Source organism: Strigops habroptila, chromosome 3 (genome assembly GCF_004027225.2).
Source record: "Strigops habroptila isolate Jane chromosome 3, bStrHab1.2.pri, whole genome shotgun sequence".
NCBI classification, from domain to species: domain Eukaryota; kingdom Metazoa; phylum Chordata; class Aves; order Psittaciformes; family Psittacidae; genus Strigops; species Strigops habroptila.
Window position 1 is genome coordinate 9771934 of NC_044279.2, and position 14853 is coordinate 9786786.

Consider the following 14853-nt stretch of genomic DNA (forward strand, 5'->3'; position numbering starts at 1 on the left):
GTCTGGTTTTTCTGCAATCAGTTTTAAATTTTTTACCTTTTCCTCTCATAGACAAGTCCATTTTTATTTTACTGTGGGGAAAATTGAACAGAAACCATTAAGACTAGAAATGCTTATTATATTTTAACTCTCAGTTTATTTCTCCACTTCTATATCTTTCTCTGTAAATAATTTTTTCCTATTTAATGAACATTCATTGACAAAGAGTTTAGTTGAGATCTCAGAAGAGAAACTTTTTCATGAGTAACTTTATTTTTCATATCTGATTAAAGTATAAATAATATTAGTCAGATTGGTTTTCGAAATATTTCCTTTACACCATATTTTACAACAATTATGGCCCCTTGGTCCTTTTCCACAGTTTCAGAAGATTTTTCTTTCCTTTCCTGAGTTCACCTCTCTTTTTTTTTTTTTTCTCCTACTGTTGACCCAAAATATTATGGTATTTAGTTTTGAAAAATAGCTGGTATGTGATGTTTGAAAAGTATGGAATTGGGCTGAGATTTCCACACACAGAGAAATATTTCTTCATTGTTTGACATTTACCCAACAACAGAAGGGGAATAGTTACTTCTGGCATGCAATTGAAGCTGATACAGCAGAAAATAATATTCCTGTACCACCAGTTTCTACCCCAGATGATTATTTTCTGCTGTATCAGCTGTAACACCAGGCACTAATGTGCCAGGATTAAGCCAACACAGGAGCTTTTGGAGAGGTGAGATTCTGACTGTCTCATTTCCCTGTGAGTTTTAGGACCATTACTTACATTTTGTATGGTTTTTCCTTGTTAATTTTGTTTTGGGGTGGCTTTTTCACTTCAAGTAGACATGAAATGCATATCTTATTTTTCCAGAACTTCATGATGAGTTATATCCCATTTTGTTAGAAACTCTTTGACTAATGGGAATCCTAATTTTCAATCAGAAGTTACAGCAAAATGGCATATATGATTTAGGGGGATTTGGGGTCCTGTCACATGTAATTTTATGCTTCACAAAACATTTACCTTACTATATTTGCAATGTGAACTTGAGATTAGTTTACTGAACATTTATCCAATGTATTGCATTTATTCAATATGCTGATATAATCTACATTTCAATAGACTTTTGGGTAAAATTGTTACACTAAACTAAACTAAATCTACTAGACTATCAAAATGTTTACTAGTCACACACTTGATGGCTGGGTAGCATGTTTTTATGAGCTTTCACAGATTTCTTTCTATTTGCCCTTTTATTCTCCCCCATACCTGTGTTTTGTGGTACTCCTTTTTGTTAATGCATGAATTAAAAACATATATTTTGCTTTCATTTGATGTTTTATCAGGCTATTAATTGGATCTTTGGAGAAAGCTGGGACAATTGTAGCATTGCAAGGGAAAATTTAAATAGTAAATTCTTTCTCAGCTTTTAAAGCCTTGTGCAGACAAATTAAAGTTGTCAATATTTTTTTTATATTAATATTCTGCTAAATCCACTGCAGAAATCACATTTTCTCTGAAAAATATAATTGGGAATTCATTCCTAAACATGTTTTTAAGAAGGTATATAAACATCTCAACATTGCCAAGGGAAGATAACACAGCATGATATATTTAACAACTACTGGAAAAAATGTTTAAAGAAGCAAAACACATTCCATGGCTAGATATCTATTTAATGTTTAGATAATTTCAAGAAAAGATAGAGGAATCTTCACTCCCTACTCCCACAGAAATGAAATAAGTGCAATTTTAGTGCATATATTACTGATTCTTTTGGGGCAGTGCACACACAAAGGTGATTTGTAGAAAACTTGGAGAATTTTTACTAGTACATCAGTGACAACCATAACTGTGTTTTCTCCCTAATGAAGTCGATCCATTACAAAAGTATAACAAAGTTAAATCTCATCTCTAAGGATGTTTTTTAATTTGCCTGAAGGGTTTATGCTGTTTTCTGTGATTCTTTTTTTTTTTTTTTAAGGATCATCTGTTTCAACTGGAATCACACAAATTTGAGAGAGGACGAGGCAGGTGCCCTTTTGACCCCAGTTCTTCCTTCACCTCCATCTTAATTGGTAATGATCTTATGTCACAAGCTTCACGGTCCTGTCAATATGTCATTCTGAGTCTCTCTCTTCAGCGCACCGAAGTGTTGTCAGTCTTCTATTGCAATCTTCCACATGTCAGACTTAATCCTCATGGTGCTGTCCACATTAATATTACATCCCAGGCAGCATTAACTCCAGCAAGGGTGTCTCACTGAAGTGAGTAGATGTTATATGACACGTGCCATCCTGAAGAGGTAATTGATTGTTGTGTGATTTTAGAAATAATAATTTCCTGCTTTTCTTCAAAGCAAAGCAATATGTCTAGATTAATCTTTTACACCACTGAGACAAATACACAAAATTATTATTTATCCACTGAGATGTAATCTGAGTAACAAGCATCTTGTAAAAATGTGAATTTAACTGTTGTTGGTTTGGTGGTTATTTTACCAAGCATTTATTGTTTATATAAATTACAGCTTTTGAGGTCAAAATAGATTTTTTTCAATGCTGCCTTCTAAAAAAATGATCTAAAACTGGTAATACTTTGCTAGGAGAGTTGATCTTATACTCAACAGTTATAAAAATAGATTTCAAAGTCCTGTAGTGCCAGAAAGGCATGCTGAGATAGTGCTCCTCTGTGCCTTGCTGGTAAGTACATCACTGTAGGGCTGGGACCTTTCAAGTTGTAGTATAACAAACCATATGTTTTTTCCTTTATAATGTTTTCCTGAAAACATTCTGTGATATCAAGCAAACACAGTCTGGGCAATATTATAGCACATTGACTAAAAATAGACTGGAACAGCAGGTAAAGGGTGAAAGTTAGATGCACTTAGGGAAGGATTTCTGGGTTTAGAATACAGCATTTGAAAGGTATGGTTGTTAAAAGAAAGAGCTAGAAAACAAGAGGCTAAAGTTCATATAAACATTCAACTTTTCAGGGATAAAAATGTTAAAAGGATTTTAGGGCCCTTTTATATTTACATTTGACTTCATATGTTAAAATTGGACAGCTAAACTCTCTGATCACCAACTATAATGGTATATCTCACCCACAGTGGTGAGGAAGTATTGATCATGAGTGACAGATGTATTTTTACATGCTAGGTTTATTTGTTCCTTTACATTAACAAATTACTTACAAGTAATGTCAAATTACCAGTAATGTCAAATCTTTCAAATTGCAGAAATTAATCAAAATATTGTTCATTTCCATAAAAAAAAATACAGCTCAAATTCTTAAGAGTTAGTGGGTCAAGAAGTCATGAAAGAATCCGATAAAAAAGGATGCATTTTGACTGACATTCCAAAATCCATGAAGCACAGATTGTTACGCTTTTCTTCCACGCTGATTTCTAAATTGTTTCTACAGTTTTTAACAGGTTCCAGTCTTAACCTGGGAACAAAGACTCATCCTATGGAATTTGCTGTAGGCCTGAAACCTCATGGTCTACTCTTGAAGTCCTTCTCAACCTTTCCTCATACAGAACTAAGTAAATAAATTAACCTGATCATGTTCCTACTGTGAGATCAACGTGAATTTTATTTGCTTAAATGGAAGCCAGATTGTCCCACTGAGCACTTCAAGATTAATGATTAGTCCTTGTATTTCTGGCCTATATATTAGTTCGCCTGTATTGTGGGAGGTCCTATGGATCCTCACAATTTTATCTGAAAGAGAAATACATTAAACAAGATCTTCCCTGATAAATGTTGATCAGAATCTTGGACATCCACTGACAAAGACTTATAAAATCAACCTTAAAAAACCTAAAAATTTTGTAATGCAGCTAGATTAACAGGAAAAAATATCTTTTTATCAAATCACTGATACACCACCAAAAAACAGACAAAATTTTACTCCTTCCTCAAAAATCATATGACCTGAGAAAGGTATTTAGAAGTGGTTTTCTAGGTTTTTTCCTCAATTGGGAATTCTATAATTTCAAGTGATCATAGAATTGTATTTTAAAAACATTATAAAATTCTTCAAATAGTTTATTATTTAATTTATGCTTTTGTATTTTTTATACTATTGGAATTGAACAGTTGGTAAGATATCCTAAAGAAGTTTGTATTTCCATGTATTTTAAAATCTTCTACAAACTTCTGCCAACTAGAGCTTACAGAATAAACAGAATTAATACTGCTTCTTAGACTCCAGAAGCTATATCCTTTATCTCTGTAGGTATCCATTTGAAAAGGGTAGAAGACATAGATGAAAATATGGTGATTATTAAGGAATCTTTTAATTAACATTTGAAAATGAGACTGAGACTTCTAATGCCAAGTGCCCTCTGAAGGAAGGGATGGTCATTTATCCAGCTGAGCCCTGATTCCAGCTCATGGTGACAGGAGATGACAACTGCACGAGGCACATTCCAGGACTGGTCGTCCAGTCTTTCCTCCAATTCTTGGAGGTTCCATTATTCCTCATGCACTCCATTTTCTTAGAAAGTGAAATGTCTCTAAGGAGCAGGCCCTTAAAGGTTGCACCCTGGAGTTGCCTCTACACTCCCATGTAGATTCTGCCAATGCATATGTCCTTGAAAAAGCTTTATACAAAGTTGTTAGTGAAGGGTTTCATATCTCAGCATCCTCTTCTTCCTAACTAAACAATTCAAAACCTGCTTCCACCTCTGTGACTCTGATTAACACAACAGCCTACACCAGCGTGGCTATTAACCAGCAGCGAGGACTAGACCAAAAAGGAAACTTTATATACCTCTGATAAAAGTTTAAAAGTTTTTAAAATCTTGATCTTGAAAAAACATTTGCCCCATCACTAATTAGAACCAGGTTTAGCTAGATTAATTTAGGAAGAAAGAGAATCCCTTGTTCTGTATCTCTTCATGTATTTCAACACATCAGTTAAATACCCACTTCAAGAAAACAATAGTTCGTGACTTGGCTTTAAAATTAAATATCCATGCTGTTATAAGTTTTATTACAGGTTATCTGACCCAGTGGTAAAGTAGCTTGTGATGAATTCCTCAGTTTATGAACAATCAACATTTAGCAATTTATTGTCAGCATCAGGAAACAGAATAGATGTTGGATGGCAGACAGGCTGAATAAAACGTATGTGTTTAGATAAACGGCATATAAAACTTTTGGACTTCTATTTCTAATGAACTTTCCCATCTGCTTTCACTAGCAAAAACTACTTTTGATATCAGATCATGCACACTGATTAATTTAGACCAAACTAGTTCTTGAAAACTGAGAAATTACTTTATGTCTAGGTTTTCTTACCTGCAATATATCATGAGCAAGAGCTGAAAAAGCTAAACTACATTTGAATATGCTTTTCTACCCAGGGAATCCATTCCAATAATATTTTCTGGGTTTACAGTTTTAAAATGGTTTAATGTATTTGTGTTTTTTTCCTTTTATTCCAGACAATGAACTAAAATAAATACATTTTCTCCTTAAACAGGAGACAGAATACTTGACTGACAGACAGAAAATAGAAATATACAGGGGAATATGTACATATTCTGCTCCTTTATTCATAACATGAATTTTACATTTTACACAAATAAGACTACTGATAAACAGTAGCTTATGTTTGCATTACCTTCCAGCTTGAAGTAGGTGCACAAAACATGCCAATAACAAACAAAGAAAACACACTTCTAAGGTGGAAGCAGCTTATTTTTAAAAATCCCATGTGTATATTAAGTTTTTTAAATTAAATCTTATGCTTCAATCTGGTTTTCTTTAAGGGTTGTCATTTAGGAATTCTTGGGTTTAGAAGAAGTTTGTATTTGGTTTTGATAATATTTTTCTCTGAGAATAGGGCAAAAAATAAAGGTCTCTTTTAAGAGTTCTTTTAAGTGTTAATTGAATTTTGAAAGTATTTATTTTCTTGAAAAGAATGGTAACTAAAAAAGTGTGCATGCACCACTTCAGCTAAAACTAGATTTTGAGGTCCATGAGATTTTTTTGTTTGCATAAATAAGGAAAGAAGAAAGTTTCTATTCTTATTTTAGAAGGATCAACCAGGCTGCATTAAAACTTAGATTTTAGCAATTAATTTGTCAAATACATGTGAAGTTTAGGTTAGACTGGAAGAGGGTAGGAGTGGTGAAGTTCTGTGAAATAGCTCAGTTGATTTTTCCATGGAAGAAACTAGTTTATCAGTGTGATGTGTAGCAGTATAAAACCCTGCAACCAAGACAGAAGTGAGTTGGTATGTAGTAATGGCTTTACAATGGAAGAGAGAAGAGTAGAAGTCTTGCCAGGATTTTTCAAACCTCAACCTCAGGTTGTCTCTAACTATAATTAGTCAGCACCCGTAGAAACCTGCAGTGTTCAAAATTTGTGACATGGATATAAAGATGTGCAGAAGTCTACTGAAGAGGGTAAGAGAAGATCCTTTTAACGTCAAAAGTGCAAAAGATCTCAGAATTATGTTGAATGTTCTTGTGCTGAGATCTTTGCCAGTCACACTCATCAGTATTTTCTCATTGCTTTCCTTAGGTGAGGTGACCTGTCTGCTCACACCTGATACTTGTCTTATATTTAGTTTAGCAACACTTCAGGATAAAAATCAGGTTTAATTTCTGTATTTGTACAATTTCTTTCATAGAATATCCACCCAAGACTGGAACTTCCATTTTTCCTCCAGTAGGATCTCACAGATAAAATCAGTCAGAACTTCCTCAGTATACGGTAGAATGCCATAGCAGTAGGTTAGTTATGTGTACTAACATTTTATACTTATGTCGAACAGAGGGAATAGGCTTCATATCCGAACTTCTGAACATCTGGAGTTATATATGTCAATTCTGATTACCAGCAATATGTGAATATATGCATCCTCTGAAACATTCACCTTTCACTGTTGCATTTTCCAAGATTCACTGCAGTGTTGAAAAGAAATAAGCACGTTTTGTGTTACCCATCACCATAAATAAAAGCAAAACCAGCTAGTTCTAGATATTTTTCCAATGGAATTCTTAAAGGGGGATTTATGAATAATGTAACTCATTAATGAGGCTGTGAAGATTGTTTGGAACATTATTCATACACTGGAAAATCCTGTTGTTTAAGCAGAATTGTGTTGTTTAAAAAATAAAGCTCTCTACTGTTTTTGAGTAATCTTAACTTCTACTGATGTTATAATTTATATTTCCTTTTAATTTCACTTCCCAATGTTCTACACTAAATCATGACCATGTATTTTACTAGGCAATATCCATTCTTTATATGGTGAAGCATAAGGCAAAACTACACTAAGCTCTGAATTAGCAGAGGTTTCTGAACCAGCCCCAGCTGCCAAAATATAAACTTTTCAGAATCATTTTTCAGACTTCTGGTACCATTCAATTCATATATATCTCTTAAGAGAGACGGAATTTTCGCTTTGAGGAAGACCAGCAAGCAAAATCCTTGCTTTTTGCTATAATCCTGTATAAATGCCAGCAAATGCATTTGAATGCATCAGTGGTGTTTAGTTTAATTAGCAGGTAGGACCGTGTCACTGAAACCTCTGCTCAGATTAGCCACGAACTAGAAATAATTTATCTTCCTTTTCTTATGCAGTTTAATTCCTGCAGTGTTATTTTCTAACATAAGGATGCCATCTAGTGACAATAACTGTCAGCTTCTGAAACTGGGCCTAAAAACTGTAAGTCCACAAGGATATGAAATATATTATTCTTAATGCTTGGTCAGTTAAGGGGAAATGCACCCATGCATAACTAAAAGGTAGATTTATTGCTGGTATTTCACTAAATTGAAATATATCCAATATCACAATTTTAGATGGGTCAGATAGAGATAGGCTGAATTTTTGAACACGTTATGATTTAGTTGTACTCAACTGTATATAGATTTTCAACAGTTATCGGCAATCAGCATATTATTTCTATACTTTCATATGCTTGCTTCATTTGTGAATGCTATCTAAATCCCATGAAAATGGGACCCAATTTCTGTTCCCATAAATTTTTCAGGAAATATTCATCACTAGTTGTTCAGGATGGTGACATCTCAGATCCTGTCCCTACTCTGGTGATTATTTTAATGATATGAAAACAAGTTATTGTTAGACCAGAGTAAAACAGGCTCTTTTTCTCTGTCAACTGAACAGCTAAGACAGTAGGATGTATCCAAACTATAATTATTTCAGGTAAAGTGGAACGGCTCCAGTAGGCTGACTAGAAAACCCCCTCAGCCTCATAAAACAGGTGCTTGCTTATAGAAATCACTGCAAAAGTAGTAGGTTCTGCTTCTTACCTCTCCCAGCTGGAGAGAAAACTGCCTCCAATATTTTCACTATACGCTTCACTAGTTAATCTTTTTTACAGCCATGTTTTGCAGAGAGCCAAATTTGATAACTATGTTCAGGAAACACTCCCCTGTTTTAGGTCCACTCTGTGGGTTCAGGTATGGTTTAGCCTTGAGCTATATCCATGCAGTGTAGCCCAAATCAGTGGTTCAGTGACGCTATCACTATTCTTTTCCCTAGCACTGCATCCTCTGAAACCTGCTGTTGCATTTTTGTCTCATATTCTGGCTCCTGTTATTTCTGCCTCCTAATAAACCCAATATGTATCTTCCAGTTCTGGGACCAAGTGATTTGTTGTTTCTCATTAGCAAGACCAGGACACATTTGAAAATGCCTAGATGTAAAGCACTGGTCATAGTCCTTGCACTGGTGAAAATTTAGGTAGGTGTCTCTGGGGCTAGGCACCAACTGAATGACACTGAGATCTTTGAACTTAGACGCCTGACGTGGTAGATGTTAACATGGCAGATGTAGTTAGATGTTAATTTAATGCCTTCATGTACTGCGTGTGAATCTACTCTGAAGTCATTAAGTCAGTTCTGAAAATGAGGTTGAGCCAATGAATGAAATTTAAAATTATTGTCCTCATGCTGTTCCAACTGTAAATGTTGCAGTGCTGGTAGGAACAATGTCCATATGCTCTTTAGACAATATGTAACTTTCTGACTTTTCCTACTTGAATTTGAACAAATTCTAATGCACCGTGTTTATAATGCAGTTTCTGTCATAGGCAATGAAATTAATATGTAGAATATTACCAATTTTTTTGTTTGTTTGTTTTTTTTTTGTTTGTTTGTTTTTTAATGTATGATCTGCAGGTGGTGAACTTTTTACTGGTCTCTACAGTGACTACTGGGGAAGAGATGCTGCTCTATTTCGCACCATGAATCGCATGGCCCATCTCCGAACGGAACCTGATAGTGAGCGCCTGTTGAAAGGTATGGGAAGGAAGAACCAGAAGTGTTTCAGATGGCTAAATGATTTCTGTTTATCCAGAAATTAAAAATACATTGTTCTTGCATACACACATCCATTTGGAGATTAATTTTTTTAAACTGTTTTTTTTAATTAAACTTTTCATGAACCCCCTATCAGGATGATTAAATTGAAACCTTTACTTTGATTACATTTTGGATGTAACAAATGGAACTTTTAAATCATTAATTTTTAACTTTTAATATCGCTTTTAATTTACACTCTGAATGTTCTATACTATTTAATGTTATGCCTGATCTAAGTAAAATACTATTTTCAAATTCTCTATTTAATTAATGGGAACCTCTTATTAGAACACACCACTCTTTTTTCTAGATGACATCATTTTGTCTTTATGTTGCAATTAAAAAACTCAATCTTTGCCAAGTTGTGTAGTAAAGAGATGTCATGCAATAATGTAAAATAATAAACATATAATGATCATACAGTTAAATGAAACAAAGTTAAACCAGGTAATTTTAAAGAACGTTAAAATGTTCCACAGTAAAAATACTGAGAAAAATCGTGTGCTGGGAAATTTGGAAATTATTTCATACTCTTCAGTATGAAATGTCACTGAATTTCAAAGTGTTGAAGTTTCTTTGAAATGGAGGATTAAAATCTTAATTTGTTTTACTCCAAAAGTATTGCAATATTTCATCAAATTTCACAGCAGTTTTCCCCCAAATCAGAAGAGAGAAAATAGTTCTTCTGCACATTTATTCCCACACGAATCTGATCTAAGACTTGACTTAAACACTTTTTAAAAAAAAAAAATCTGGTTAGAACATTCTTACACCTGCTTTAAGTCCAATACCTAGAACCCTGCTGAACTGCATGTTCTAACTGGCTATATAGCAAACTGCAGTAACAACAATCAGGTAGATGTTTACGATAAGCAAATGAAGTTTCTCTTCCATCTGGAAGATTTAATTATTTTAAAGAAAGAATTTTCTGAATTATGGTCTTAAACTTTGCTTTTCTTTTTGTCTATACTTGAAATTTTAATTTCCAGAAAGGGAATATTTTTGAATGTATATTAAAAACACTTCCAAAAATTAACAAGTGTTGTATCAATGTCTTAAAATGCAATGACTGTTTTCACACAGAACAGGAAGTTAGAAAATATCTACATCACCCACTGCTTCTTAAGATATCATACTAATTGTGTGAATGACATGCTCATTTAAAGAACTTGTAAAACCTTAGCTACAGCTTGGTGAGATGAAATCAGTCACAGGTCTGCTTGGTGTGGGATTAAAAGGTATACAGGCATGGACTGAAGTCTGAACTTAAGTTTCAACTTTGCAGCAAAATACTGAACCAGGAAAAATTTAAAAGGCTTTTATTTCATGACGAAGATAGACAATACATCTTCTATCTTTGAAAATGGATGTTCATATATCATCTATTAGCTGAAATATCAGAGCTTTTCTTTATCTAAAAGGTAGTTTTTCTGAAGTTGAAATTCCTACACTGGATTTGTACAGGATAAGAGATTGTTATGTGAATAATAGTGCCAGGTTTTAGCCTAAGCCAAATCAAAATATATAAACCCCAGAGAACTGGACTGGAAGAAGGTCTTTTTCTTGCACACATACAAAGGCATATTGATTTGTGGATTGGAGAAATGAGAAGTTTTACATTAATGTATTCCATATGTTCTATAGATATTCATCCAGAAAAGAATAGATTTTCTTCCTGTTTTTATCACCCTATACCCTTAGGTAGCTCTCTGACTGACAGATCCCTGAATACTTAATTTTATTTTTTTTCTTTGCTACCAGCTGATTTTAAGAATTGAAAACTATAAGAGAATATTTTAATAAACTTGGATTCAATTCATTTTTGTTTTCTTTTAAAGAACCAAAATTTGTTGGCTCATACATGATTCCTGACAATGAAGACCATGATGACAACAAAGTATATTTCTTCTTTACTGAAAAAGCATTAGAGGCCGAGACAAGCGCTCATGCCATATATACCAGAGTGGGACGTGTATGTGCGGTAAGGTCCTCCTTCTGATTCCCCAGCTAAATCAAAAACAAGCAAGCTTCTTTCTTTAGTCCTTATTCCCCTTCTTCCCCAGGCAAATATGGCATCTATTATGGGTGTGAAAGTAAGCTACAGGTCTAAATGAAAACACTACCTGTAAACAGCCTCGAGCATTAGAAAATTCAGAAGCTATCTGAAATCTGGGCTTCAAGCTGAATTTTGCTGAAAGAGGAGGGCAAAGTTCAGAAAACTTATTATTTGGTTCCATATCTCTTTGTGCTAATATGTGGTAGCAGTAATAGCAGTTACTCACAGGACTGTTTAACCATCCATATTCTCAATTTAGATCAAGGCTCCATTGCCCTTAGCATTGGCTTTAAGTCCAGGGCCTCTTGCAGCTCTCATAGCTGACATACGCTGTCATCCCCTCACAATCCTGGTGACAGGACCAGGCCAGCCACCAGTTCTCTCTGACATTCCCTCTTGCCGTCCTATTCTGTCAGCAAGGAGCAAACTTAACTGACCTATGCAATTTGCTGCACAACTTGCTCAAAGCAACTTAGTTTGAGCAGGTCAATTGGACTAGATGATTTCCAAAGGTTGCTGCCAAGTTCAACTATTCTGTGATTTGGTAAATTAAAAAAAAACCTCTTTCAGGTGTATGAATGATAAGAAGAGTGCAACGTCAATCATCTATAGAGTGCTTTATAAATAGTAGCTAATTAATATTTTAATTTCATGTCTCATTCCTCCTCTTCTCAACAGCAATTAGGGAAAATTGTGCAGATAGGAAACTAGAATAAAGGATTGAACTGTCCAGCAAATTAGGTTTCGAGAAGAAGCAGAAAAGTCATGAAGAAAGACCTTGCTTCCCTCCACTGCCCTGCACAATTACCCATTTCCCACTCAGACCACACTCCTAGTGTGTTGATCCCATCTCTTTTTGGCTCCCTAGTCCCACACACAGGAAGAACTCAGAGAGTTGCTGGAGAAGAGTACTTTTAACATACAATCTCCCAGATCAAGCTGCCCATAAGTGGTCCTCTCTGAACAACTGATGAAGTTTGGGTGCATTTCTTTCTTTTTTTACTGAACTACAGTAAGGCTGATGAGACGAGCTCTCCCATTCCCATTGGGACTACTTCTGCTTGATTAAAGGAAGGAATGAATTAGTTTATTTCTTAGCATCTGATTTTGTTTCTGAAAAAAATTGCATTCCCTCTCCTAACTGTAGGGGATGCATTCCTAAAACCATTGGGTAAAGAGCAAGATTCAAGTTAAAAATCTTCTGTCACCTCAATGTATGGTATACATCACATATGCTCACCAGCATATTACCTATCAAAATTTCTTAAAGAGTGCTCATATGTAACTTGAAACATCTGACGTATGCAAAGTAGCAAATTTCAGCCTAAGACATTAATGTCCACAAAGCCAGTTGTCTTTCTGAATTCAAGCTTGCATTATGATCTGAAGAAGAATTCTTTGGTCTATGTTCTGGTAGATGTCTGAATAGATTATTTTAATAGTTCTCTCTAGTCTGAAATATATCCACCTGAATGTCTTATCTCTAGCCATGGGTTAAACTGATATCCCACAGAGCATTCTCTTCCACTTGTCCAAAACTCCAAACACTTTATCATCTGGATATTAACTTCACAGCTGTATGCTATAATTCAGATTTGATTAAATGAACACAAAAAGAAAATAGCTAGTTGGTAATTCAAGTACTGGTTTTTTTTTCCAGTTTTTACATTTTTGTCTAAGCTGTAACAGGTTTTGTAACACAGAGGCACCTACACTGTATATTTCTACTTTTCTGAGGAAAACAGGTCTGTTTTTGTAAGAAAGAGCTCAGTGTGAGGCAGAGGAAATCAATTAACTTCAGTAGTTTAGAATTAGGTTGTGAGAGGGGTTTCGCAAGTCTTATACAAAGTCTTCAACAGCCTAACAGTCAGTTACACAGCCTACCTGAATACAAGGCCATAGCTTTGAGGGTGCTACCCAGAAGTTACAGAACCTGATTACTAATTAGTACTAAATGCCACATTCTCTTAACAGTCCAAGAGCCACAATAACAAGAAAAAGATGAGACAGCCATAACAAAGTAGAACAATTTAAAGTTGTTGAGAAATTATTAGAACACCATGTAGGCAATTGCCTCAGGCTTGCCTCAGCTGTACCAGCTCTATAGATAGATTTAGGGCTTGAGTTTCCAAACTTGTTGATCTAACCCTGCACTGAGCTCCTAAAGCAAAGCTAAACTTTGCTGATGTACTCAGTAAATCCAGCTAACAAAAAAAAAAGAGAAATAAAAAAGCTTTATAACAGCTGTATAGTTAAAACTACACATGGATGTGGTACAGAATTAAAAAATTCTTATAAACCCACAGCTCTTATTGAGACCTGGAATTGATCAGTGCAATCCTGCTTGGAAACTGACGCCAGAGAAAGTATACTAGTAATAGACGTGTGGTTTGGAAACGCATGCTTTTGACATTGGAAGATACAATGAGTGGCTAATTCAGCAGAGATGTTTGTGCTTCTAGACTTACTCATTTAAATTACCGTCAGTATTTGTTTCTCTTTACATAGAATGATATGGGAGGCCAGCGAATGCTTGTGAATAAATGGAGCACCTTCCTCAAAACCAGGCTAGTCTGCTCCGTGCCCGGGAGAAATGGAATTGATACGCATTTTGATGAATTGGGTAAATATCCTAGACTGCAATAAACTTAAAACCATCATAAAAAACATACACTTTCATAATAACACATATTACTGTCAAATATTGTATTTGTATTCATTAAGGGGGAATGGTTGTTACTGTTTTGTTTCCAGCGTATATGAAGTTGTATACATATGGAGTTGACTATCACCAATTATGTCTTTATGTGCTGCATTGTTTTTAAAGTTTGCTTTTAAAATCTCCATAAAATTAAATAGCATATATGAGTATAATAGGATTACACTTTTAACAAACAATGAAGTTTCTCTTTTTGGGGCTGAGAAAAGTTATCTGCTACCAATATCTTTCCATTTAAATTTTACAGAGGATGTGTTTCTGCTGCAAACTCGAGATAACAAAAATCCAGTGATATTTGGCCTCTTCAACACTACAAGGTAAATAACTAGAAGAAATAATAGCAACAACAGAGGAATGTTTGAACAACCTATTGAAGAGAGAGAAGCTGCATGATAAATGTCCCTTAGCAAATATTTAGTAAACAGTTTAATCTCTGTTCTATTCACAGCAGTCTTCCTTGTTAATGTAAAAACTACTCTGTGACACTCAGGGGCTTGAAGTCTTATTCAGTAATCCATTCTACGTGGATCACAAATTAATTAAATGCTTCTCTGCTTGAAAATTTCCTGGTGTCAAAGTATACACACTCCTACGTGCTTATAACAGCAGCTTATCAAAGACACTCATCTTCCTTTAAGAGCTTCACTGCAAATGAAGTTGAAGTAGATAAAGCTTAAATTCCTACTAACTTCTGGGTGAAGCTTAAAGCACCAGCTGGGATGCTGCTGGTGGCCTCTTC

At 34.8% G+C, this 14853-nt stretch overlaps 1 protein-coding gene across 1 annotated transcript in view; it reads left to right on the forward strand.

The window, feature by feature from the left end:
• The window catches only part of SEMA3E (semaphorin 3E), a 138332-nt gene that overhangs the window by 99090 nt on the left and 24389 nt on the right, over window positions 1–14853 (forward strand). Inside the window, exons 5-9 of the mRNA XM_030480453.1 lie at window positions 1971–2064; window positions 9157–9276; window positions 11178–11320; window positions 13904–14018; window positions 14362–14431. Coding sequence (XP_030336313.1) covers window positions 1971–2064; window positions 9157–9276; window positions 11178–11320; window positions 13904–14018; window positions 14362–14431 — 542 coding nt within the window. The remainder of the gene's footprint in view (window positions 1–1970; window positions 2065–9156; window positions 9277–11177; window positions 11321–13903; window positions 14019–14361; window positions 14432–14853) is intronic.